This window comes from Bos indicus x Bos taurus, chromosome 5 (genome assembly GCF_003369695.1).
Source record: "Bos indicus x Bos taurus breed Angus x Brahman F1 hybrid chromosome 5, Bos_hybrid_MaternalHap_v2.0, whole genome shotgun sequence".
NCBI lineage: Eukaryota > Metazoa > Chordata > Mammalia > Artiodactyla > Bovidae > Bos > Bos indicus x Bos taurus.
Window position 1 is genome coordinate 37,585,894 of NC_040080.1, and position 26,084 is coordinate 37,611,977.

General features: G+C 38.7%; 1 protein-coding gene across 3 annotated transcripts in view; it reads left to right on the forward strand.

Moving 5' to 3' along the window:
- Nucleotides 1-26,084, forward strand: part of STK38L (serine/threonine kinase 38 like) — an 84,011-nt gene that overhangs the window by 45,264 nt on the left and 12,663 nt on the right. For all 3 annotated transcript variants that reach the window (XM_027541587.1, XM_027541586.1, XM_027541585.1), the window contains 4 exons: nucleotides 11,962-12,106; nucleotides 15,888-15,939; nucleotides 21,135-21,257; nucleotides 21,492-21,575. In XM_027541587.1, the coding sequence (XP_027397388.1) occupies nucleotides 11,973-12,106; nucleotides 15,888-15,939; nucleotides 21,135-21,257; nucleotides 21,492-21,575 (393 nt within the window). In that variant the 5' untranslated portion in view covers nucleotides 11,962-11,972. The remainder of the gene's footprint in view (nucleotides 1-11,961; nucleotides 12,107-15,887; nucleotides 15,940-21,134; nucleotides 21,258-21,491; nucleotides 21,576-26,084) is intronic.

A 26,084-nucleotide genomic window follows, 5' to 3' on the forward strand; every position in this document is an offset into this window, starting at 1 on the left:
GAGGGCGAGTTCTTTGAATGCATTCCTTGTCTTTGTTCATCTTACTCGTCCATGTCTCAATTCAGAGCCACAGCTTAAACCTGGGAGCCCCAAATCTCCAGATCACTGTCATGCCTCACTCTCTCTCTCACTATCCAAGAACTTCTCTTGTGTAACTTTAAGATGTACAGTGTAATGATTTGATATATGTATTAAATTCTGAAGTGATTATCATAATAGTTAACATCCATCACCTCATATAGTTAAAATTTTTTGTGTGTCTAGTGAGAACTTTTTTTTTTTTTCCTCCAATTTTATTTTATTTTTAAACTTTACATAATTGTATTAGTTTTGCCAAATATCAAAATGAATCCACCACAGGTATACATGTGTTCCCCATCCTGAACCCTCCTCCCTCCTCCCTCCCCATACCATCCCTCTGGGCCGTCCCAGTGCACCAGCCCCAAGCATCCAGCATCATGCATCGAACCTGGACTGGCAACTCGTTTCCCACATGATACTTTACATGTTTCATTGCCATTCTCCCAAATCTTCCCACCCTCTCCCTCTCCCACAGAGTCCATAAGACCGTTCTATACATCAGTGTCTCTTTTGCTGTCTCGTACACCGGGTTATTGTTACCATCTTTCTAAATTCCATATATATGCGTTAGTATACTGTATTTATGTTTTTCCTTCTGGCTTACTTCACTCTGTATAATAGGCTCCAGTTTCATCCACCTCATTAGAACTGATTCAAATGTATTCTTTTGAATGGCTGAGTAATACTCCATTGTGTATATGTACCACAGCTTTCTTATCCATTCATCTGCTGATGGACATCTAGGTTGCTTCCATGTCTTGGCTATTATAAACAGTGCTGCGATGAACATTGGGGTACACGTGTCTCTTTCCCTTCTGGTTTTCTCAGTGTGTATGCCCAGCAGTGGGGTTGCTGGATCATAAGGCGGTTCTATTTCCAGTTTTTTAAGGAATCTCCACACTGTTCTCCATAGTGGCTGTACTAGTTTGCATTCCCACCAACAGTGTAAGAGGGTTCCCTTTTCTCCACACCCTCTCCAGCATTTATTATTTGTAGACTTTTGGATCGCAGCCATTCTGACTGGTGTGAAATGGTACCTCATAGTGGTTTTGATTTGCATTTCTCTGATAATGAGTGATGTTGAGCATCTTTTCATGTGTTTGTTAGCCATCTGTATGTCTTTTTTGGAGAAATGTCTATTTAGTTCTTTGGCCCATTTTTTGATTGGGTCGTTTATTTTTCTGGAGTTGAGCTGTAGGAGTTGCTTGTATATTTTTGAGATTAGTTGTTTGTCGGTTGCTTCATTTGCTATTATTTTCTCCCATTCTGAAGGCTGTCTTTTCACCTTGCTAATAGTTTCCTTTGATGTGCAGAAGCTTTTAAGGTTAATTAGGTCCCATTTGTTTATTTTTGCTTTTATTTCCAATATTCTGGGAGGTGGGTCATAGAGGATCCTGCTGTGATGTATGTCGGAGAGTGTTTTGCCTATGTTCTCCTCTAGGAGTTTTATAGTTTCTGGTCTTACGTTTAGATCTTTAATCCATTTTGAGTTTATTTTTGTGTATGGTGTTAGAAAGTGGTCCAGTTTCATTCTTTTACAAGTGGTTGACCAGATTTCCCAGCACCACTTGTTAAAGAGATTGTCTTTAATCCATTGTATATTCTTGCCTCCTTTGTCGAAGATAAGGTGTCCATATGTGCGTGGATTTATCTCTGGGCTTTCTATTTTATTCCATTGATCAATATTTCTGTCTTTGTGCCAGTACCATACTGTCTTGATAACTGTGGCTTTGTAGTAGAGCCTGAAGTCAGGTAGGTTGATTCCTCCAGTTCCATTCTTCTTTCTCAAGATCGCTTTGGCTATTCGAGGTTTTTTGTATTTCCATACAAATTGTGAAATTATTTGTTCTAGCTCTGTGAAGAATACTGTTGGTAGCTTGATAGGGATTGCGTTGAATCTATAAATTGCTTTGGGTAGTATACTCATTTTCACTATATTGATTCTTCCAATCCATGAACATGGTATATTTCTCCATCTATTAGTGTCCTCTTTGATTTCTTTCACCAGTGTTTTATAGTTTTCTATATATAGGTCTTTAGTTTCTTTAGGTAGATATATTCCTAAGTATTTTATTCTTTCTGTTGCAATGGTGAATGGAATTGTTTCCTTAATTTCTCTTTCTGTTTTCTCATTATTAGTGTATAGGAATGCAAGGGATTTCTGTGTGTTGATTTTATATCCTGCAACTTTACTGTAGTCATTGATTATTTCTAGTAATTTTCTGGTGGACTCTTTAGGGTTTTCTATGTAGAGGATCATGTCATCTGCAAATAGTGAGAGTTTTACTTCTTCTTTTCCAATTTGGATTCCTTTTATTTCTTTTTCTGCTCTGATTGCTGTGGCCAAAACTTCCAAAACTATGTTGAATAGTAATGGTGAAAGTGGGCACCCTTGTCTTGTTCCTGACTTTAGAGGAAATGCTTTCAATTTTTCACCATTGAGGATAATGTTTGCTATGGGTTTGTCATATATAGCTTTTATTATGTTGAGGTATGTTCCTTCTATTCCTGCTTTCTGGAGAACTTTTAAAATCTACTCTTAGCAGCTTTCAAATATACAGTACTTTCAGATACTTTCAACTTTCAAATAGCAGTATAATATTGTTAACTTAGTCTCCATGCTGTGCATTATATCCCCAGGACTTATTCATCTTGAAACTAGAAGTCTGTAAGTGAAGTCAGCCAGAGAAAGACAAATCCCATATGAAATTGCTTATATGTGGAATCTTTTTTTAAAAAAATGATATAAATAAACTTATTTACAAAACAGTCTATTTACAAAACAAACAGGCTTAGGGAACGTTCTTATGGTTTCCAATTAATAGAACTTGATTTTAAAAAAATTTTAGGGCGACCTAGAAAATCCCATGGACAGAGGAGCCTGGTAGGCTGCAGTCCATGGGGTCGCTAGAGTCGGACACGACTGAGCGACTTCACTTTCACTTTTCACTTTCCTGCATTGGAGAAGGAAATGGCAACCCACTCCAGTGTTCTTGCCTGGAGAATCCCAGGGACGGGAAGCCTGGTGGGCTGCTGTCTATGGGTCACACAGAGTCAGACACAACTGAATCGACTTAGCAGCTACTCTCTAAGCTTGTTTCCTTCTCCATTGTGATGCTAAATTATCAGTATTTGAAGTTGTCTGGCATTTCAGATGAGGTAGTTAATTTTTTTAAGTTAACTGTGACTTGGTGGATTCAGGTAAGCATCTGTTGTTTGCAGGCAAGATCTGATGCATTACAGACAGAGCTATAGCAATAGGAGAATTGAACTATGTAACTATGTTTAAGAATGGTTGACTTCTTTCTGAATACTTTTGAGAAAAATGGGTTACTACGTTACCTAAACATTAAGATCTGTAAACAGGCCAGGTTTTAGATAAAATTACCACTACTTTGGCAAATTTAACTTAGTTTAATTATTTAATTTAGCTTCTTCGATTACATTTGCTTCAAAAAACACTTCCTTCTCATTTCAAGTTAAAAGAAAAAAAAACTATGTACAGAGGGAATTTGGATGAACATTCTTAAGTAGTCTGCTGTTAACAGTATTACTATAGCCAAATAAGCTTTGGGGAGCTCAACCTTTGAACTGTATTTTGGTCACCAGGAAAAGGTGCCTTTTTATAAACAGTTTTAAAAATAAAAATGATAATGTTGACTTTAGCACCGCTGCGCCATTACCACCGGGCTTATGACACTCAGAAAGCAAGGATGACTGTGTACAGATTCGATCTTCCAGACTAGTAAACAGAGCCAGTTCTCTCTCCACACATGGAGAGCGTCACATTTACTAATTAAAAGCAAAAGCTCTCCACACTAAGCAGAGTAAATAGATTTTAAGTGGAGTGAATGTCTGTTGGCCCATGGGAACAACTCCATCCTGTGAGAGGAATGAGTAGTTCTCTGAAACACTTTCTCCTGTCATAGTCACATTCCCAGATCATCACTAACGTCTAGTAAGACTTCCACCAAAAAAAATTTTTTTTTTCCTTCAAGTCTTTCTGTTTAGAAAGTACTTTTTGATACCTTTCTCTCACCACTAAAAGCACTCTAAACTTTCAAATCAAGTAGGTTTTAAGACTAGAAGACATAGAGAATATCCACTAGACAATAAATTTACAAATTAACTTACCAGGACAGTTGCTCAAGACAGGAGGAATGAGCAGGAGGATTGGGTAAAGAAGGGAAGAAAATTGATCATTTTTGTATATTTAATATGAGCCACATGTATTTAAAAGATTTTCTCATTTACTATGGAGGTATCAAACACTTACATGACGTTTCTCTTTGCTAGGCACTGTTCTAAGTCCTTTACAAATATTATCTTTTGTGATTCTTATAAGTCCTCCATTAACATGATAAGCATGTACTATATATATAAGTTGGCCACCATAATCTTTTAGTCAACAGTAAATTGAAGCACAGAAAGTTTAAGTAATTTGCTGGAAGTGATGTACCTAGTAAATGTCTGGGCCAAAATTCAGACCTAGCAATGTGGACCTTCATCACTGGGCTTTGCCATCCTTGGAGCTTCACATCAATTCTATAAGGCGGGCCTGATGTCTATCCATTTTAGAGCCGTGGATCCTGTGTCTGGTGAAATAACTCAGGATCAGCCTTGAACTTATTTTCTTTCCCCACCAAGTTAGCATTTCTTATGTACTTCCTGTTCTTATTAATGATATCAAGATTTACCCAGTCATCCAAATCTGAAATTGAATTACAGATTTCATTATTTTCAGCTGAGTATCTGAGCCCTTCTTTTAATCTCTTCTGCTATGTATTAAATTGGGCCCTTATTATTCTGCCCTAAACCAAGGGTTGTAATCTCAGATGCTTACTGGAAGCAGGGAGGTAGGTGGTACAAGGAGTGAAGGAGCCTGGGCCTGAGGAAGGAAGTTGGTGAACTCTGGCAGGAAGTGGGGTTTTCAGGGACCCACTGCTTCTGTCCTCGCCGTCCATTTGCAGGCAGGATTATAGACTCGAACTTGACAGATTGGAATTTTCGAGAGGAGCCAGAAATCTGGATTTGTATGTGAAATCTTCTCATTTCTGAACCATAGTACAAGTCACGCAAAATTTGGTTGCAGGCCCTCAGTTTTGTTACCCCTGACCTTTTATTATTGAGTCCTCCAGGCTGATTTACACTCCTCCAGTCTAGTCTACTCAGCCTTCTTGCATCCTCCCCATGCTAGCATAATCTATCTGAAGTCCCAATCAGATAGAATTGTAGGGGAGGTTAGCAGGATCAAAAGCATTAAAACATGTAGCATTTTTGGAAGAGTTCTTGGTACTTGGGTAAGTGCTCAATAACTGTTCTTTATTGCCCTTCACTTACTGAAAGGCCTTAGACAACTCCCATTTATACTCAGGATAATTTTTTAACATGGCCAGAAAAGCATTTTATGATTCCTGACTGACTTTGCACCTTCATCTTTGGCTATTTCACCAGATGTACTCAAGCCATTCTCTACACTTGAGTGTGTCAGTTGATTTCAAGCCCTTTTAGCCTCTTCCCCTTCTGCCCTGGCCTTCTGACTTGTGGACTCTTTGATCATCACCAACAAGAGTCAATTGAGGCATCTCCTCTCTTAAACCTCAGTCTATACTTTGCCTTGCTTTTCCCTTGTGTCACCCTAGGACTGTGAACTCCTTAAGAGCAGGGACTGTGTTTTCTCAGTCTTCGTATTCTCAGTGCTTTGGCAGTGCTGGCACATTGTGTGTATCTGCAGTAAATGTTGGTTGGAGATAATACGACTATAAAAGTTAGTATTGGCACTTGAGCTCTCACCTGACAGTGAATATCTTGTTCTTCAGATGGTACCTCAGAGAGGAAAGAAGCTGTGGCTGCTCTGTTGGGGACCCAGAGGGCAGTGTCCAGCCTGAGGACCTGTTGGGATTCTAGGTTGCACCTAATAATGAATCTAGGAAAATGTTTATTCTCCAAGGCATTAATGATGTTCTGCCCTCTGAAATGTACTTGGTGAAAGTTAAGGTGAAGTCATTGGGTAAATCGTACTGGTCAGGTAAAGCAGCTCTGTTTTTCTATTTCAGAAGTATGATGGTAAATGCTTGGAGACACTACATCTATTTATAGATGGCCCCAGTGCCAGATTTGTTATCTCCTTTCCCCAGGCTTGATAAACGAAAGAATGCTGAACTGCGATTGGTAGCTTCTCCATTAATGAATAGGAGAGTCTGGACAAAACACGTGAACAGGAAATTCAAGGACACCTACTGTTGTTTTTATCAGTGCAGGAATTCTAGACTTGCAAGTTATATCCTGTTCTTTTTCTGGCTGAAGAAAGGGCTTTAGTAAATAAAAGACAAAGAACAGTGTGAAATCCATTAGAGGAATACATTTGCAGTATAACAAGTGCCAGTTATCCAGATCATTCTTTGTAATAATTTGGTCCCTTCTGTTCTTAGTTTTGCTTAATTTTAATATTATAAAGCCTATTTGTTTCTGGTTAGAGAGTAATAATTTTTGTTTTATTTTGTTTTTTAAGCCAGTCTCTAAAGGAGATTATTTAATCCAGATTAAGGGAGGGAGTTTTGGGTTTTTCTGTAGTTGACTCTCTCAAGTAGTATTTGTCTCTCTGAAGGTTAATATAACACCAAATGATACTGTAGTTTTTAATCCAAAGGAAATTGTTAGATATGAGACATATATAATTTAAAATCCATTAATTTTGAGTTCAGTTACTCACCATCATTTATAGAATGCAGACTGTGTGCTCAGCACTTTGCCAGGTGCTGTAATTTTGTTACAGAGATGAACAGACATAGGTTTTGCTCTGATTAGGTTTTTAAACAAGGCATACACTTCCATGTATGTATAATGTGAATGGAAAAACCATGGTGATCATGGTTAAATTATATAGTGTTTGGAAGTCTCTTTTCATCGCTCTATATCCCTTCTGGATCTTGGAGTTATAAGTTCATTTCATCTTTCTATGGAAGAATCCTTCTCTTCTTTTTATGTTTACCCCTCTTTCATAAAGACTTCAGGTTCATAAATCTTTATCTCAAACTGTCTCACATTTTTTCTGCCCTGCTAATGCAAACGCTTTCTGTGGTTTGGAGTTGTTTTTAGTACCCCAACTTCTTTATGTTTCACAGAAATTTCCCCCCCAAATTTTGCTCAGTAATATTTCTGGCCACTCCTAGCCCCCTAGTTTTGCATCATCTGGGAAAGCCCTGTCAGCAATAGGGCTTAATATTGGCCATCTCCTCCTGCCACTTTGAATGGGCAGAGGTGTCCTGGGCAAGATAGTGGTCAATCTTTTTTTTTTTTTTTAAGATTCCACTTTCTCCTTGTGCCATTAAACAGTTGAATTGAATAAACAATTCTCTGTTTTGATGCCATGCTCACCAACTTTCTTAAGTCTTTACATCTAACTTGCCTACAAAAACAGAGTGCATTTGCCAAAACGTGCAAGTTATCTGTTTCTTGTTCCTCTGTTTCTTACTGTGTAAATCCGTAAATTGCCATTATGTCTTGTTTATCAGTCTCTTTTGAACTTTGTGAGGATTAAGTATCTTCCATAATCTAATTGCCCTGGAACACTGGCAGCTGAAGGCCAGACCCTGCTCCTTGGCAGACAGAGCAGAGCAGCCTGTTTTTCGAGGCCCGTTGGCAGCCTGTCAGCTGCCACACCCTGAGTTCATCATACATCCTTCTTTCTGACTTCTAAAAGCATTTGTGTTGTTTAGTCACTAAGTCGTGTCCACCTCTTTGTGACCCCCATGGACTGTAGCTCCACCAGCCTCCTCCATCCATGGGATATCCCAGGCAAGAACACTGGAGTGGGTTGCCATTTCCTTCTCCAGGGAATCTTCCCAACCCAGGGATCAAACCCGCATATGCTGTATCTCCTGCATCGACAGGCAAATTCTTTACCTCCTAGCCACCTGGGAGCATTACTGATGTGTTATTTCTTTGTGCTTTTTCAAGGGGCATTATAAAAGGTTTTATTTATTAGTTTTTTTCACCATTCATTTTTTGAAAGGAAACTATAAACCTTGGATAACTATAACTGAGTCTTGACCTTTTTTCCTCCTGCCGATTGGCAAACCAATTTGAAAATTCTCTTGTCAGCTACAGATATTCTGGACAAATCAGAAAGTACTCTTAAAATTTCTAGATATTGCTCTTTGTTGGAGTTTCTAAGTCCCCCCCACCCCCCGCCAAATATTAAAAAAAGTAATAGGCACTTTTTTAAACCAGTGTTTGAAAATAACTGTCTATAAACTTAAAATTTATATGCCTAAAGGGGGTTCCCTCAATACTGCTGCAAATGTCAACCTATCCGCCTTTATGAGGATTTAGGATACGTATTACTTCATGAACGATGCAATGTAATGGGAAGTCATACAGTAAGAAACTACTAGACTTCCTAAATTTATTTGATTTCTTCCACTTCCAGCCAGTCTTCCAGCTCCTGCCTTCCTCACCAAATCCCCAAGTGCCAATTAGCAAACATGACTGGGGATGTTTGCTCTGTACTATCCCATCCCTTCCTTTCCTTTCTTTGACCTTTCTGCATCCGATCCTGAAACATAGACCATGAACCCAGTTTTCTGAGATTTCCAAAGATAATGTGACAGCATTGCCTTAGGTAGCATTCCAAGCTTTGTCATCATGTTCAGTCGTGTCCGACTCTTTTCAACCCTGTGGGCTGCAGCCTGCCAGACTGGTCTGTCCATAGAATTTTCCAGGCAAGAATACTGGAGTGGGTTGCCATTTCCTCCTCCAGAGGATCTCTCCTACCCAGGGGTCAAATCTATTTCTCCTCCATGGAAGGTGGATTCTTTATCACTGAGCCACCTGGGAAACCATTCCAAGCCTAGTGCTCAAAAATCACTTGGCCAGGATAATTCCTGAGCTCATTTTATTATTGTTTCAAAAATAATATTCACTATTATTAAAGCACATAAAAAATTAAACTAAATGCCTAAAATAATGTCTTACATTTGTATAATTTCTACGTTGTGTTATCTCAGATGGCCTTAGACTAGGCCTGTAGCTAGCTACAGTACACAAGTACTGTAATTCCTGGGTCTGAGGGGAAAGTGACCTGAGTTCAGAGCATTGTGGTGATTTGAATAGGACCCTGGTGGCTCAGATGGTAAAGCATCTGCCTGCAATGCAGGAGACCTGGGTTCAATCCCTGGTTTGGGAAGATCCCCTGGAGAAGGAAATGGCAACCCACTCCAGTAAACTTGCCTGAAAAATCCCATGGACAGAGCAGCCTGATAGGCTACAGTCCATGGGGTCACAAAGAGACGTACACGACTGAGCAACTTCACTTTCACTTTTTCACTTTCATGTAATCATTTAGCAGCAGAACCTGGATTAGATCTCCAGATATCTGACTCCAAGGTTCAGTAAGTTTCTTTTTCTACAGTTGCCACCCTTTATAGGCAAATTTTGCTAATTTTTTAAACTCTCCTTTCACCCCATCCCCTATTTGATAAGTGGACTCATTTCATTGAGTAATGCCTACTCTGAGTCCAATATAGTGCTATCAAGGTGAACACTCAAGAACGATTCAGGGCAAGTTCTTGCCCAGAAGTGCTCCAAGTTTAGTGGGATAGGCACATGATGTGATCAGTGCTTATACCTGGGGTATTTGTTACATGTGGCAGAAAGCACACTTGAAATAATGCCATTTGGTCTCTTCTGGCAAATTGATGTCTCTCCTGGCAGGGAACCTTAGGGAAGTCACCACAGTAAGGCTTCTGTCACATTGGGCTGTGAAGGATCAGCAGTAGCCCTGCAGATAGAGCATAGGACAGAACTGGTTCAGGAATAGGTCATGCCAGGGCTTGGAGGCATGAAAAGGCCAAGTGAGTGGTGAGGAAGGGCAGCAGATAAGGCCAGAAAGGCAGATTGGAGATAGGCGGGGTGGGACTCCGAAGCTCACCAGCTGACTTTTCCAAGTTTCAGTTCCTTTCTTTACTGGGCTGTTGTGAGGAAGAAATGCAATCATGCTTGGGAGTGCCATGGTCTTAAAGCCTCAGGCAAAAAGGGGGAAATTAATGAATAAACTCTCATAAAGTTTCTGATAGATATCAGCAGTCTGTGTATGAGTTGTCCTTATTTATCTTGCTGAGCTCATTTGACTTGCTGTACATGCCATGGACAATTTTAAACAAGTAATGTGATCAGCTTCTTGTTATAAAAAGATTCAGAGTAGCTAGCAGAGAAACAAGTTTATGATGTTAAGATAATAAGTGCAATTTTAGACATAATGAGGTTCAAGCAGTAGATTGAGGTATAAACTCACTAAGACAACAGCAGAACTGGGAGTTTGCCATAATTAAATTGTTTACTTTCAACCTATGTATGACTTGTCTCACATGAAGAATGAGATTCCTGGAGTGTAGTTCAGTTCAGGTCTGTATCTAGGGCTCTGTGTCTTGCTGTAGTTAGTTAACCAGAGGTTGGTGTTGGGAGTAGGTGGCAGATTTGGAAGAATACTTTTAGCTATTAATGCAACGTTGGATAGTTACCCTGGCAATCTGGATCTTCTCTAGTATGGTCTGTAATGATCTCCCATCTAGATTAGCAAAAGCTTCTTTAATGTATGGAGCCATTCTAGGTTTTTTGTTTTGGGTATTTTTTGGGGGGCAGTGGGGTCTAGATGTAGACTATGGTGAGCAAGTCTCTAGGGTCAGTGCCCACCAGAGTTCAGTCTTAACATTCCTTATCTTGTCTAATTGTCTACCTTATCTTTTCCTTCTTGGTTTTGTTGTTGTTGTTGTTTGTTTGTTTTTTGGCCACGCCACACAGCATGTGGGATCTTAGTTCCCCAACCAGGGACCAAATCTGTCCCCCTTGCAGTGGAAGCATGGAGTCTTAACCACTGGAACTCCGGAGAAGTCCTCACATTATCTTCTTTAAACCAGTACTTTGCTTGGCTGGCTCAATGGTTTTTAAAAGTTGGCACCTGCATGACTTTAAGTAAACAAACATTGTCCAGGAAAGACCACAGAACTTCCCTGTTGTCACCTGACTTGATTCATATGTTTTTGCTTTCTGCCTGGTTCCTACAGGCATTTGAGTTTCATCTGAAAATGAAATGGACCTATCAGTCTAGAGTAGTGTACTAGACTTTGTCCTAGCACTATTTGGAATGACTTAGGATTCAGGATGAAATAGGGTATCCATGGACTCCATTCAGAGGGGCTTGTTTCTGGGGCATCCTTGGTTAAGCCTGCATTTCCACTGCAGAGGGCACAAGTCAGGGGATTAAGATCCCACATGCTGTGCCACGTGGCCAAAGGGGTTTGCTTCTAAAAGTAGTTTTTCCCTAAAACATAATACCCATAAGAATTGCTCTGACAGATGTTCGTGTGCGTATTTGATATAACACTACTTGATTCATACAATTTATATGGCAGAAACTACTTCTTGCTGTTTAACTAAACTTCATTAACTCTTTTGGAGATGTATGTTTATTGGGTCATAAGTATTAGCAAAATCTTGTGAATTTTATTTAGTAATCAGTAAGACAACCACAAAATTGATTGAACCTTTCTTGTTTTGAGTGACTGGTGAATATGTATGTGACTGTGTTCGTATTGTGTGTGGACTGCTACTGGTGCTTCTTGAGTGTGATTTACATCAGCCAGCACAGAATTATTTCTGTTGCTTTGGGAATGGTGTATCTTTCTCTTTCTTTACTATATTTACTAAATACTGTGTTTCATTATTATATTATGTTACTTATAATGTGAGAGACTCCAGTGTCTTAACTGTTAGGGTACAGTGTTGTTGCCTAGTAGAAATCAGGCCATTTCTAGAGTTTGTTAAAAGAGATAGAAAGTTTCCTTTTCCTATGAAATAATTTGTGTCTCTGTGTCATTCTAGTTTCTGTTACTATGGCAATGACGGCAGGGTCTACAACCACCTTTCCTATGAGCAACCATACCCGTGAAAGAGTGACCGTCGCCAAGCTCACATTGGAGAATTTTTACAGCAACCTAATTTTACAGCATGAAGAGAGAGAAACCAGGTATAGTAAAGGCTGGTCAACATTTTCTGTGTAGTTAAAGAAGCTATTATGTTGCAAGTGGGATGTAAACATGTTGTCCGTTAATAATATAAATATTGTGGATCCTTGAATGCTGATTTTAAGTTTCTCATAATGACAGTATACTTGGTTACTTGTTTTACCTTCACAGAATAGTGTCTTGTCCTGGCACCAATATATTTATATCTCATGTTAATTGATGTTTTAAACAATGTTTCTGACATTGAGATTATGGTATATCTTTATACTTTCTTTTGTAAAAAAACTTTCTTTTAGAGAGCTAATTCATGAATGACTGCTTTTAATCCAGAAATATTTGTAGTGTTGTGTGTATATCAGTGGGAATGAGAGAATTTTTTTAAAAATGACGTTATTTTGCCTTCAGAAAACTTAGAGTAAGGAAGATAATGCACATGAATATTATATGAAAGGGTGAAAAGTATGCCCTTTGAGAAGGGTGAAGAAAGGAGAGGTTGTTTTTGACAAAGGCAGCTGGGAAGGCTTCATCAAGGTTGATGGCATTTGAACAGAGTCCCTAAGGAAGAGTACTATTAAATATGCATGAAAGGGAGAAGGGAGAGGTTAACCAGCTGGAGGGAGGATACTGGAGACAGAAGAAAGCACCTTACCAGGTCAGGCATTGTCCAATTTAACTCCAACTAAATTTTTACCATTTCCTGCGAGTCGTGGACACTTCAGATCAAAGCTATTCTCATGGTAGTAAAGAGCCTTGAAAAATTTTGAACAGAAGATCTAAATGATCACAGGTGCTTCTCTGGAAGACCACTTTAGTTGTGTTGTACAGAATGGATTGTGGGAGGAGAAATTAGAAACAGGAAAGGATGTAGTCCCAGCCAGTGGAAAGTAGGCTAGCTTTAGGATTATGCCAGCAATAGTAGGGAAGATCTCAGTGAGAAAGATGGGAGAAACATGGCAGCTACCCAGATAAGGAATGTGAGAGAAAGAAGTCAGTGCTGGCTCTGAAATTTCACACCTGGGCAAACAGAGAGTGGTATAACTTAGTGAAATAGAACTCAAGGGGAAGAATCTGGTTTTGGATGTAATTTTGGGTGGGTCTAACTACAGATTAGACGTGGCTGGGGAGAGTACAGAACTGGAAAGTGAAACTCAAGTGACTGTTCAGAAGTCAGCTTAGAGGAAGGAAATAGAAAGCTAAGAAAGGTAGAGACTAGTGAGGAGAGTAAATGCGTCTTTGATCAAAATTCCTAGAGGAAAAGAGGAAAGAGAATGGAACAGAGGTGAATTAAACTGAGTTCACCATCAGTAGACATTCCAAAAGATTCAACTTAGGCAGAACGCAAGTGAGCACACTCAGAGGATCTAAACGTAAATATGTAGATAAATCTCAGCCAAAATGGACTGTATAAGAAAACTTTGACAATAATGATACTATCTTAGATATTTTAAAGAATAGAACTAAAGTATTTTTCTACAGTAGACTATCAGGAGGGAAGTGGAATTAAATTGTTCTTAGAGATCAGTGTGTCCTAAGGATAGGGATACAACATAGAGAGGAGTAAAGATTAATTAATTTCAAGCTTTGACAAATTAAGAATGCTTGTTATAATTTCTAGGGTGGCCACTAAAAGAATAAAATTAGTTTGTAATTTTCAAATTAATAGAAGGAAAAAAAGAGCTAGGGGAAAAATAAGTTCAGAAGAAAGCAAGGGAAAAAGAAAAACTGAAATACCTAAAAGTAACCACAAGTAGAAATCACACCATAAGTTAGAAATAAAACATATAAGAAATTACTGTAATTGTAAATATATTGAAAGTCTGAAAGTGATCAGATCATCAAGGAAGACTGAATGAAGTAAAAGAGAAGCAAGGAAGGGAAGTCCTGTATTTTGATTTCAGTGGCCACTTAAGTTACCATCTTTCTCAGTGAGAAAGATGGAAAAACATGGCAGCTACCCAGATAAGGAATGTGAGAGAAAGAAGTCAATGCTGGCTTTAAATTCATGAGAATTTTAAAGGTTCATTATTGCCTTTTATTGCTGAAACCTTAAAGTAACTCAGTTTTGCCTTCTGTTCCCAAACAAAAGAAAATAGATATAAAAATTAGTTTTTAAAAAAAATCATGGTAAGTGCCATAGAAGTCAAATTAAATAGCTCATGTTTCCTAAAAGCTTGTACTTTAAGGAACATGTGATGGATTTCTTAGGCTTAATTAATTGGATAAATGCATAAGCCAAATAAAGTACCAATCAATACAAAGCTTAAGATCATTTCAGGAGGAAACTGTTTTAAGAAGGGACAAGAGAAGCCTGTGGGTCTTCTCATTTAGGTATGGAAACAGATGAAAGTTTTTGCATCTCTCCCCAGAAGGAAGGATAAGTTACTGAGGTGTTGGCTTTAGAAGACGAGCATAGGGATTTGACAGAAGAATAAAGTTGTTTGTATATTGATAGTCCCTCCTGTGATAATGGTCTTCTGACTCTCTGGATTCTTCTTGCAGAGAAGAAAACTCAGATCATTCACCAAGCAGCTCTGGTGTCTAGAGGGGCATGATGGCAGACACAGAGTCCAGTATCAGGAACTTAGTCCATTCAAAGGGTTGGCCTTGGGCAATCATGTGTAAACAAAATATAAAAATCAGTGTGATTAGCACCAAGGTAGGTGCTTATTACTAGAATTGAGGAAGTAAGTGGAGAATATTCTTATAAACAGCTGAGTTATGAACAGGCTTTAGATAGTTTTGTTATGAATTTTCCATAAGAAATAAAGAGGATCTTAACAGTGGTTTAGGAAAGAGCTTCCCTTTGGGCATATTTTCATAAACATCATGGTTTCAATCCTCAACCCTTATGGATAAATCTTTGAACGTTAGTCTTTTTCTAGTATGCTGCAAAACTAATTTGGAAAAGCTCTCCCAGGTTTATCATTAGGACAAAAAAAAAAGCAATACAGTAGAAATGAAATACTAATAGTCACTTGGAAATGAGTTGCAAAGTAGATACTACAGCTGTCTGTCTGGTTACCAGTTATTTCATGCATACTGACCAACACCACACATCCCCTCACCCCACCCCCCACTCCCTCTGTAGCTTAAGTAACTTCAAGGGTACATTTTAAAATATTGAAGAACTGAACTTGGCTATACCTAGCAATGCAAATATTCTAGTAGTTAATGGGTTATTTTCTTAATGTATATATATATCACTTTCCAATTTCCCAAGAATTATAGTAGAATCAAATATACTTAATTGCACTGAACATCTTTCCTTGATTAATTAGGAAGATCAAGTTTAGAGGTAAAGTGAAGGACGTAGACAAGCTTTAGCTGATAAGCGTTAAAACCAAAGTTCAAGCACAGGGAAGCCTAGAGATATCTACCTTAAAAAGTTTTACTTTTAGTCACTATAGTTACCTTTTTATACATCTAGGATAAACACTGATAAATGTTAATGATTTTGGAGGTTTGAACATTAGATAACAGAGTTTTCCATGTTAGAACATGAGTCACCTTTGCTAACAATTCATTTAGGCAGCTTTAGAAGTAAATTACTCATTTGGCTAGTATAAGACAGCTAAATCTGGACTGGGCTCATATTTTGAAAAATAAATATATATATACACACACACATAATCACTCTTTTTAGTGATTATTTTGATTCAACTTGAAAGATTTGTTTTTTAGCAGAGCAAACTGAAGTGTAAACTTGAAAAAATAAATGTACATTTCTTAAATGGAAATACTTAGGAACACATTTAAATTTAAATTATTTTTTCTTCTAAAAAGGCAGAAGAAATTAGAAGTGGCTATGGAAGAAGAAGGATTAGCAGATGAAGAGGTAATGTAAGCTGTAATTACTATGACTAATGCCTCTGTTATATACCTGAAAGTCACTAAATCTGAAATGCTCTCACTACAAAAAAAAAAATAGCATTTAGTTATGTGATGTGATGGATGTGTTAACTAATTTTATTGTGGTCCACATTTCACAATATATATTCACTTGTATCAAGTCATCACATTGTAGGAGATGCCCTGGTGATGGACCCCATGCTTCCACTGCTGGGTATCTGGGTTTGATCCCTCTTTGAGGAACTAAGATCCTGTGGATCACATGGCATGGCCAAAGGGTGGGGAGAAAAATTACCACATTGTATACCTTAAACTTACACAATATTATATGTCAATTACCTCTCAATAAAAAGGGGGAAACTATAATAACTGTACAAAAGCTACCCCAGTGGCTTTTTCAAGTATTAGCGCTAGTGGTAAAGATTCCTCCTGCCAATGCAGGAGACATAAGAGAACACGGGCTCGATACCTGGATCAGGAAGATCCCCTGGAGAAGGGAATGGGAACCCTCTCCAGTATTCTTGCCTGGAGAATCCCACGGATAGAGGAACCTGATGGGTTACAGTCCATGGGGTCACAAGGAGTTGGACATGACTGAAGTGACTTAGAATGCACACATGATCTTATAATTTAGATAGTGTGGGTTTAATATTTGAACGTGGTTCTTCTTACTGTGTTGCTATGATGGAAATCTTTGAAAGGGGGAAGCTTTTTTTTAATTCTAAGAACATATATTCAGTGAATAGTATCTATAGTATTCTAGGTGTGAGGAATAAGAAAAGAGGGCTCCCAGAAGAATCAGTTAATTGCCAAATCTTCTTTTAAATTTTCCTGCATGTTTCTTAAAACCTCCTGGTTCACTAGTCTGGTACCTGGAACCCAGTCGTGTAAATGGCTGTGTATTTCACCTGAAGACTCACTGCCCCCAGCTAGTCTGTCTTGTGTTCTCAGCCATGTTCCCACCCCCAGTTTTCCTATGCACTGCAACCAGGGTTACCTGTCAAAACCCAGATCTGACCAAGTCACTCTTTTGTTAATACCCTTCACTGGCTCCCATGTTCTCTCAGGATAAGGCCAACTCGTAACGTGAGTGGATATACAAGTCCCTTTATAATTTGGCTTTTGCTTCCCTTTCTCTCACCTTATCTCTTGTCACCCCACCGCCAGGCTGCTCAATGGGATAGAATTATTTTCATTTCCTTGCTCCTGCCTGTAGACTTTCTTCTGTGCATCTCTGCTGCTTGGAACTCTGCCTTCTGCCTGCTTGAGTTCCACTACTCTTCAAGATGCTTTCTGTCTCTTTCTAGGCAACATGTCCACTGGGACAGTACACTGTTCTTGTCCCTGGGACAGCCTTAAAACCATCTTCCCAGAGTAGAAACTCCATGACATCTATTCAGCATTACGTGATCTGGGCTGGCAGAGGCCTGGGATAAATATTTGGTAAATGAACAAATGGACAGTGGATCTCTCCCTAAAGAGTTCATAGATTAGAAGGAGAGATTATATGTGTGTACGTGTACAAATAGGTATACATGATAGAATGTGGCAAACTTTGAAAATATGGAGGGATTTTTTCCTAGTTCAGGGGATCAGAAAAGGTTTCACGGAAGAATTAACAGTTGATTTGAATCCTAAGGAAATAGGTAGAATTTACATGATTGTTAAGAGGTACATTCAAAGTAATGAATATGTGCAGCATATTGCACTTTAAAAATGAACTATATGAAAGCAGATGTCCAAAGGCCAAGCAAGTGTCATAAACAAGAGAAGCTGGCCACATTGGTTTCCTAGGGACATTTCATCTTTTGATCTAAAATATTTTACATACTTAATTTTTTTTTTTTCATTTCCACGAGGAAATAGATTTTTTTGTCTTGTTCTAAAGATTTTCTCCTCACAGTTTATCTTTTAATAAAGAATACCACTTTTCACTTTGCTGAAAGAAAACAAGACCACCAGCATGATTATACCGGTTTCCCATGACTGGCACTGGGGTGGATGGAGGTGGCCTGGTTTCAGGGCTATCCTGTTGGCCCAGTGAAGCCAAGTTCTGCTTTTCAAGAGAAGCTGGAAATCTGGACTTGTATGACATCATTTGCCTTTTCAAAATATTGGCAAGTTAGAATGATTTAAAAACAACTTAGGGGCCAAATCACATGCATGTAAGAGTTGAGTATAGCCTCTCATCCACACCAGGAGGTACTAAGTACATCTAGAACTGTTCTCTTTAACTCACAGAAAATGTGAGGCTCTAAAAGTTCTCAGTGGCCTAAAATAACCATGTATAAAAACATCCAAAAATTTCAGTAAAGATATTAGAATTCACAAATGCTTCTTGTTGGGCCCCATGCTAAGCCCTAGACTGTCACAAATAGACATGGTCTCTGAAAGAATGTACAGTGTGCTGGATCTGTCTTTATGTGGGGTGGATCTTTTCAAAGTAAAATTGTTTTATAAAAATAAATTTATCCTTAATGCATTCTGTAATAGAAACTAACTTGTGAAATGTAGCCATGAGAAAAATTTATAAGAGATGAAGTTGTTACCTGATGTATTCCATATCTTAAAACTTCTGTGTACACTGTCTTCTACAAAAATTGAGCACCCTGCAAAATGAGCATTTGAGGAACACTCATTTGAAGAGGAATGGAGAAAAAAAAAGAAAATGGTGTATTTCTAGTTCCATCTCCTTTTAAATCCTGCCTAACGTAGAATATTATTTACTGTAAGGGAAAACCAAACTGCACAAGTTTAAGCTGCAAGAGAGCCTTGAAATGTTAAGCCTGCCCATAGATTTCTGTTGTCATCTTCAAGAGGAAAGAATATGATTACCAAAAATATGATTATAACTTTATTTGCTTTCCAAGATGACTTGATTTACACAAGTTGTGAGCAGATATATCAACATGCTTTTTTCATCAGTTTTTTAAGAAATGTGAACTTGTTTCAACTCTCTTTGGACTACAATGTGGACTTTGATACTATGGATAGGTTTTTTTGTTTTTAAAGTACTATGACAGTGTCATAGGTGATTTCCCTTCTTCATAGGTTTGTATATTCCATACACTGTGATCTCCCTTTCACCATTTAATAGCTCTCTCCTGACTACATAAATATTGTTTACTTACTACACTACACAACCTGTCAAATAGTAATAAGCATTACTTTCTTTGACTGCCTCTCTTGTCTGTCGACTTTGAGCATAATTTATGAAACTGTGATGAGGTCTTTTCCATTCAGATTAGACAAGTTGGAGTCTGCATCCAACTGTACATTGTTAAATCCATAAAGCCAGAAATTCAGCCTGCCTTTCAGAATTCTTGTATTAACCATTTGTGTAATTTTTAAAAGGGTCTTTGCTTCTTTGAAAACTGGTGTTATAATGCCACCGTGTGGCCTTTTTAAGTTAGAGTCAGAGTTTATAACAAGCTACTTCTGAACTATCCTTTTGTTTTACTAATAATTCATTTTTCAACATTATTGATGCAAAAGGCATTTTTAAACAAAGAAGTTCTTCACTATTTTTCACCACTGGTGTGACTTCATTTAGCTGTTTAAAGATGTTTAGATTGAAGACATAATTTCATGATTTTATTTTTGTAGACTTTGTTAGAAGTATCAGAATTCCATTGTGTTGATGATGCATACTTGCATATTTCTAATTAATAATTCACTTTACCAATTTGGAAACAGTTGCACACAGGGGTAGGAAGGGGCTATTCAGTGGTTATATCTTGAACTACATTTAGGAACAGTGCTTCTGAACCATTTCAGTCATTTCGACTTGTTTCTTTCAGACCTGAACCTCTGCATGCTTGATAGGGTCCAGTTGAAGATGAACTGGGGCTTGATCTTTTCACTGATTTTGTTTGTTACCCATTCTGTGTGACCTCCACTATGTTATTGTTCCGTTGCTAAGTTGTGTCCAACTCTTTGCAACCCCATGGACTGCAGCACGCCAGACCTTCCCTGTCCTTCACTATCTCCTGGAGTTGGCTCAGGTTCATGTCCCAGTCGGTGATGCCATCCAACCATCTCATCCACTGCTGCCTGCTTCTTCTCCTGCCCTCAGTCTTCACCAGCATCAGGGTCTTTTCCAGTGAGTCAGCTCTTCACATCAGGTGGCCAGAGTATTGGAGCTTCAGCTTCAGCATCTGTCCTTCCAATGAACATTCAGGGTTGATTTCCTTTAGGATTGACTAGTTTGATCTCCTTGCTGTCCAAGGGACTCTCAAGAGTCTTATGTGACCTCTACCAGGTTGAGCTAATTTGACATAATTCTATGTCAAAAAGCAGAATTTTGTTTCATGAGGGGAAGGAAAAGCAAGGTTTAGAACAATTAAATAAATGCCCATTCCAAGTGTAAGCTTCAGGTAGTTCACAATTTTTCTTTAATAGTATTTCTTGTAATCTTTGTATAATGAATTGTGAAATTCTTGACTTGGATATTTTAAAGGATTCGTTGTATAATAATTTTTTTGTTGTTGCAATTTCATATTTTTAAGAAGTTATATGCCAAGTCTCAAGCACTTTATTTAAAAAATCTGCCCAAGAATAAATCCTACCATAAATAAGCCTGTATGGAAATACTGCTGCTCTGTTATTTCAGTGTCGGAAGTCTCAGCTGCTGTGAGGGAGCAGCCTTGGAAATTAGGGAGTTGACACAATTCCATAGTAGATTTGTTAACAGTAAAAAATGAATATCAGAAATTATGGGACTTCCCCAGTGGTCCAGCAGTTAAGAATCTGCTTTCCAATGCAGGGGGCACGGGTTTGATTCCTGGTTTGTGGAATTAAGATCCCACATGCTGCATGATGTGGCCAAAAGAAAAATAAAGAATGCTATTAGCATTTCCTAAAGCTTAATTTTTATTTTTGAATTAAGTTAGTATATAGATAAAAGAATATGTGGACTTGTTAAGATGAAATATTTAACAGAGTCTGTCTCAAGAATGAAGATTCACCAATTGTTAAAAATTTTTAAATGATTTTAAAAGTTATTTTGTTTTTTACATGCTCAATGAATGTTCAACTTTGGTAAATAAATTGTAGCACCAGTATATAATATTTAAGATATGTTACCTTCATTTTAATATATCACATCTTTTAACACTATAGGCTTCCTTTGAAACAATCTGATTTTAAAAATCATCTTCCTAAAATGTTCTTTTTTAATAGAAAAAGTTACGCCGATCACAGCATGCTCGCAAGGAGACAGAGTTCTTACGGCTCAAGCGGACCAGACTTGGCCTGGATGACTTTGAGTCTCTGAAAGTTATAGGAAGAGGAGCGTTCGGAGAGGTGTGCTTCTTTTTTAAAGTTGCTGCTATTGAAAATATGTATCTTAAGAAAGTAGCTTCATACGTAAGTAGTGTAATGTGTTAAAATGTGTAATAAAGTAGCTTAATTTTAATAGGATTTCTAAAATAATGAGCAACATCAAATTACAGCACTACTTTCTTTAAAGGAGCCTGCCTTTCACCCCTAAATAAATCACAGTGACTGCAATTTGTGCTATGAATTTTTACATTCAAGGTGCGGCTGGTCCAGAAGAAAGATACAGGCCATATCTATGCAATGAAGATATTGAGAAAAGCTGATATGCTTGAAAAAGAGCAGGTAAGAGTTCTTTAGCACATGTAACCAAAGGAACATCCACTGGCGAGGTGTTAGAGTAAGTGTTAAAACTGGGATTTTTAAGAAAGAGAAACCTACACATCTTACTATTTAATTGATTATAGATTTTTTGGTAGCCTGTTTCATTGTTTCTCTCTGGTTAAAATTTCTTCCAAATTCATAATCTAGCTTATGTGTTCAGGCTGTCATAACAAAATACCACAGACTGGGTGACTTAAAGAGCAGAAATTTCTTTTCTCATAGCTCTGGAGGCTGGAAGTCCAGGAACAAGGCAGGGTTTCACTGCTGGTGAGACCTCTGTTCCTGGCTTGCACACAGCAACCTTCTCACCAAGTGCCTACATAACCTTTCCTTGGTGTGTGCAGAGGGCAGAGAGTGACTCCCTGGAGTCTCTTCTTATGATGTCACTAAACCTACTTCCTTAGAGGACCCTGTCTCCAAATCTAGTCACAGGGGGTTTAGTGCATCACCATAGGAATTTTCAGGGAGGACACAAACCTTCATTTCACGGCAAAATACCTTCTTCTCTGACTTCAGTAAGAATAAAGGACAGTACTCAGCACCCTCAGTCCCTGATTTTATTACACATATTTAAAAATCTGTAAAGGGCCCCTCTTGTGGCTTGGATGGTAAAAGATGTGCCTGCAATGCTGGAGACCTAGGTTTGATACTTGAGTTAAAAAGATCCCCTGGAGAAGGGAATGGCTACCCACTCCCTGGAGAATTCCATGGACAGAGGAGCCTGGCGGGCTACAATCCATGGGTTACAGAGTCAGAGACGACTGAACGACTAACACTCTAACTCTCAAAATCTGTAACCTCTCCAATTTTGTACTCCTGAGCTCTCTCCCTCTTTCTTGTGACTTGGTGGAATTTTGGAGTGACCATGAATCTGAAGACATCGATTGTTGTTGTTGTTCTATTATTTTAGGCATCCACCTGAGTAGACATTGTTAGAACCCTGAGTGAATATATATGCTAGTGAAAGACTCAACAGTGTGAGGGTGCAGAGGGAGATGGTACCTCCCTGGACCTAAAGCTGAACTGCACTGTTGCTGCTGCTGCTGCTAAGTCGCTTCAGTTGTGTCTGACTCTGTGCGACCCCATAGACAGCAGCCCACCAGGCTCCCCCGTCCCTGGGATTCTCCAGGCAAGAATACTGGAGTAGGTTGCCATTTCCTTCTCCAATGCATGAAAGTAAAAAGTGAAAGTGAAGTCGCTTAGTCGTGTCCGACTCTTCGCGACCCCATGGACTGCAGCCTACCAGGCTCCTCCGTCCATGGGATTTTCCAGGCAAGAGTCCTGGAGTGGGTGCCATCGCCTTCTCCGGAACTGCACTGTTAGTCCCACCTAAACTAACTTTGTTATCATAACAGTACGATCCTGATTTTTCATTTAAATATGGCCCAATTGAATTTTCATTGCATTATTACACTTTATTTCTGTTCCATTCATTCAACAAGTATTTATTAGGTGCCTATGATGTGTCAAATACTATTCTAGGTTCTGGGAATACAGTGATTAACAGGTGAAACCTGAATCTTGTTCACTGACAGTTGTAGGGAAAATGAGCAGACAGCTGTTTGAAATAGTCATGTCTGCTGAGTACTATGAAGACAAATTTTACCAAAGGATAAAGTGATGCAGATGACCTGGCTTTAGGAGAAAGAATTAGATGAGGGAAGGTTCTCTGCAAAGAGAATATTGACGAGAAAGAGTGAGACCTATGATCAGGTAGAACGAAGATCCAGAGGCTCTGCAACAAAAAGAATCTTGGTCTGTTTAGAGACGGAAAGAAGCCACTGTGGCTAGAATTCAGGGAAGGGAAGAGTGGTGGGAGAGGGAGGCAGGGAGCAGATCACACAGAGCTTTGATGGTCGAGAAATGGTGTGTGGGTCCTACTCCAGATGCAGTGGGAAGACGCTATTTTGCTTAAACGAGAATTGATATGTCTGTTGGATGCTTGACAAAGATGGCTTGCAGGCAGGACAAACAAGAGTTGGAGCAGGGAGAACACTTGAGAGAACACTTGAGGCAGCCAGGATGTGATTGTGGCTTACACAACAGAGCATGCATGCTCAGTTGCTTCAGTTGTGTCCAACTCTGTAACCCTATGGACTGTGGCCCACCAGGTTCCTCTGTCCATGGGATTCTCCAGGCAAGAATATGGGAGTGGGTTGCATTCCCTCCAAGGGATCTTCCCCATCCAGGGATGGAACCTGAGTCTCTTATGTCTGCTGCATTGGCAGGCAGGTTTTACCCCTAGCACCACCTGGGAAGCCCTGTACAGGGTTACAACAGTAAAGTGGAAGAAAAGTCACAGGTGAAGTGTATGATCTCATGGAAGAGCCAGCAGGATTTTCTGAGCCGTACTCTATATTGGGAGGGAGACGAGGGGCAAGGATAGTGAGAAAAGAGGGAAGAATCAAGGATAATTCCCAGAGTTGTACCTTGGAATGGGATGCTTGATGGTGTCATTTTCTAATGTAGAAAAGACGGGGGAAAGCAGGTCATTCCTGACCACTCACTCTCCAGGGAGACAGGACTCTCTGCAGACAGCCTGCTTTCAGGATGAGAAGGTGACAGGAACGTCCAGAGATGCAGTGGCAGGGGTTTTGTTGAACACAGGCTGAAAGGAAAAGGTTAGAGGGCAAGGGAGGTCAGATATTGAGATGTGTTCGAGAATTACAGATAATGATGGAAATAAACATCTGGGTCAAGATATAGAGCCTCCGAGATTAGGAGCTAAACAGGAAACTTCTAACTAAGCCATATGGGATTAGTCCTGGATTGAGTTTTAGAGGAAAGACTACAGGCAGAAGTGAGTTCCAGCCCGTAGTCTTTAGGTAACTGGCCACATGTGGCTGCTGGGCACTTGAGTGTAGCTAGTCTGAACCGAGATATGCTGTGAAAAGGAAAATGCCCTACCAAATTTTGAAGGCTTAGTGTCCCCCCTCCTCAAAAAAAGAGTATAAATAAATAGCTCAATAATTTTTATGTTGATTACATGCTGAAATGATAACATTTGGACATATAGGGGTTACAAAAACTGTATTGTTAAAAATAATTCCACCCATTTCTTTTTATCTTTTGTGTGGCTACTAGAAAACTTAAAATGACATGCGTGGTTTGCATTTATTTCTATTGGACAGCCCTGGTCTAGAATTTTTGCAGGAGAATCTTCACTGTAGTCCAACATCAAGTCTGTTTTGCACTTTGGGGTTGTTTTTTTCCCCTATATAAATTAATCTGCTTTTGTCACCATTGAATTTCATTTTAGAAAATGTTTTTCCCACTTAATTCTAATATATTATTATTTTAAGTTTTTATCACATTTACTTGAATGCTAACGACTCTGCAAAGTTAAATAGCAACTTATCTCCCCACTTTCCTGGTGGCTCAGACAGTAAAATATCAGCCCGCAATGCATGAAACCCAGGTTCAGTCCCTGGCTTGGGAAGATCCCCTGGAGAAGGAAATGGCAACCCACTCCAGTATTCTTGCCTGGAGAATGCCATGAACAGAAGAGCCTGGCAGGCTACAGTCCTTGGGGTTGAGTTGGACACAACTGAAGCGACTACCATATCTCCCCACTGTTGTGGTTCCAGATTACTGTGCGTGACACTTCCTTTACTTTAGAAACCTAGGTGCATTTTGAAAACATGCCTGTAATCTGGCTTTAAGATACTTAAAAATGATTAATCAAGCCCAGTTAATGATGTAGTTGTTTATCTTGACAACACCAGAGGCAGCACCAGAGTTTGTTTTTCCTTTACCATCTCAAAATGTTTTGTACAAGGTGGTAGGTAGGAATTTCAATATAATTTTTCACTTTATGAAACAGGTCCAAAGAAATTTTAAGTTTTTTGATGCCAGAAAACAAGTTTTTAATGTTTATTCTTGTGCTTTGATTTTGATCTTAGAGCATTTACTGTATCAGACCATAATACAGTAACCTCAGTTATTTTAAGCAGATCATATATTGTTATCAAGAAAAGGTTTACAAAATCTGTATCCTCATGTGCTTTAGGCCAGAGTTCATAATGGCACACAGTGAAAATAGCAAAAGCATAAAATCAAATTATTCTATTGTTAATTAAATTTGAAGAAAGAATGTATAGATGTATCAGTGGGAAAACATCTGAAAATTAACTGTACCAACCCCACAAATCACTCATTTCATAAAGTTTTTCAGTCTCCAAAATGTTCATTTAATAGTAACTGTAATAATTATGTGTCTAACAAGTCATAGCAAAATCCCAAAAAGTTATATAAGAATTTGCTGTAGATCATGTTTATGGATATTATAAAGGTTTATTATAACAAAATAATATAAAATTATTATAAATGTTTCAACTTCTTAAAGCACCCTAATAGTTAAAGGCCAAGTCAGGCCCTTTGTTGGACTGGTAACAATTAAAAAATAGTTTGTTGAGGACTCTGACTTTGTCATACCAATCTATAGGGCATTGCTAACTACTTAACTTTTAA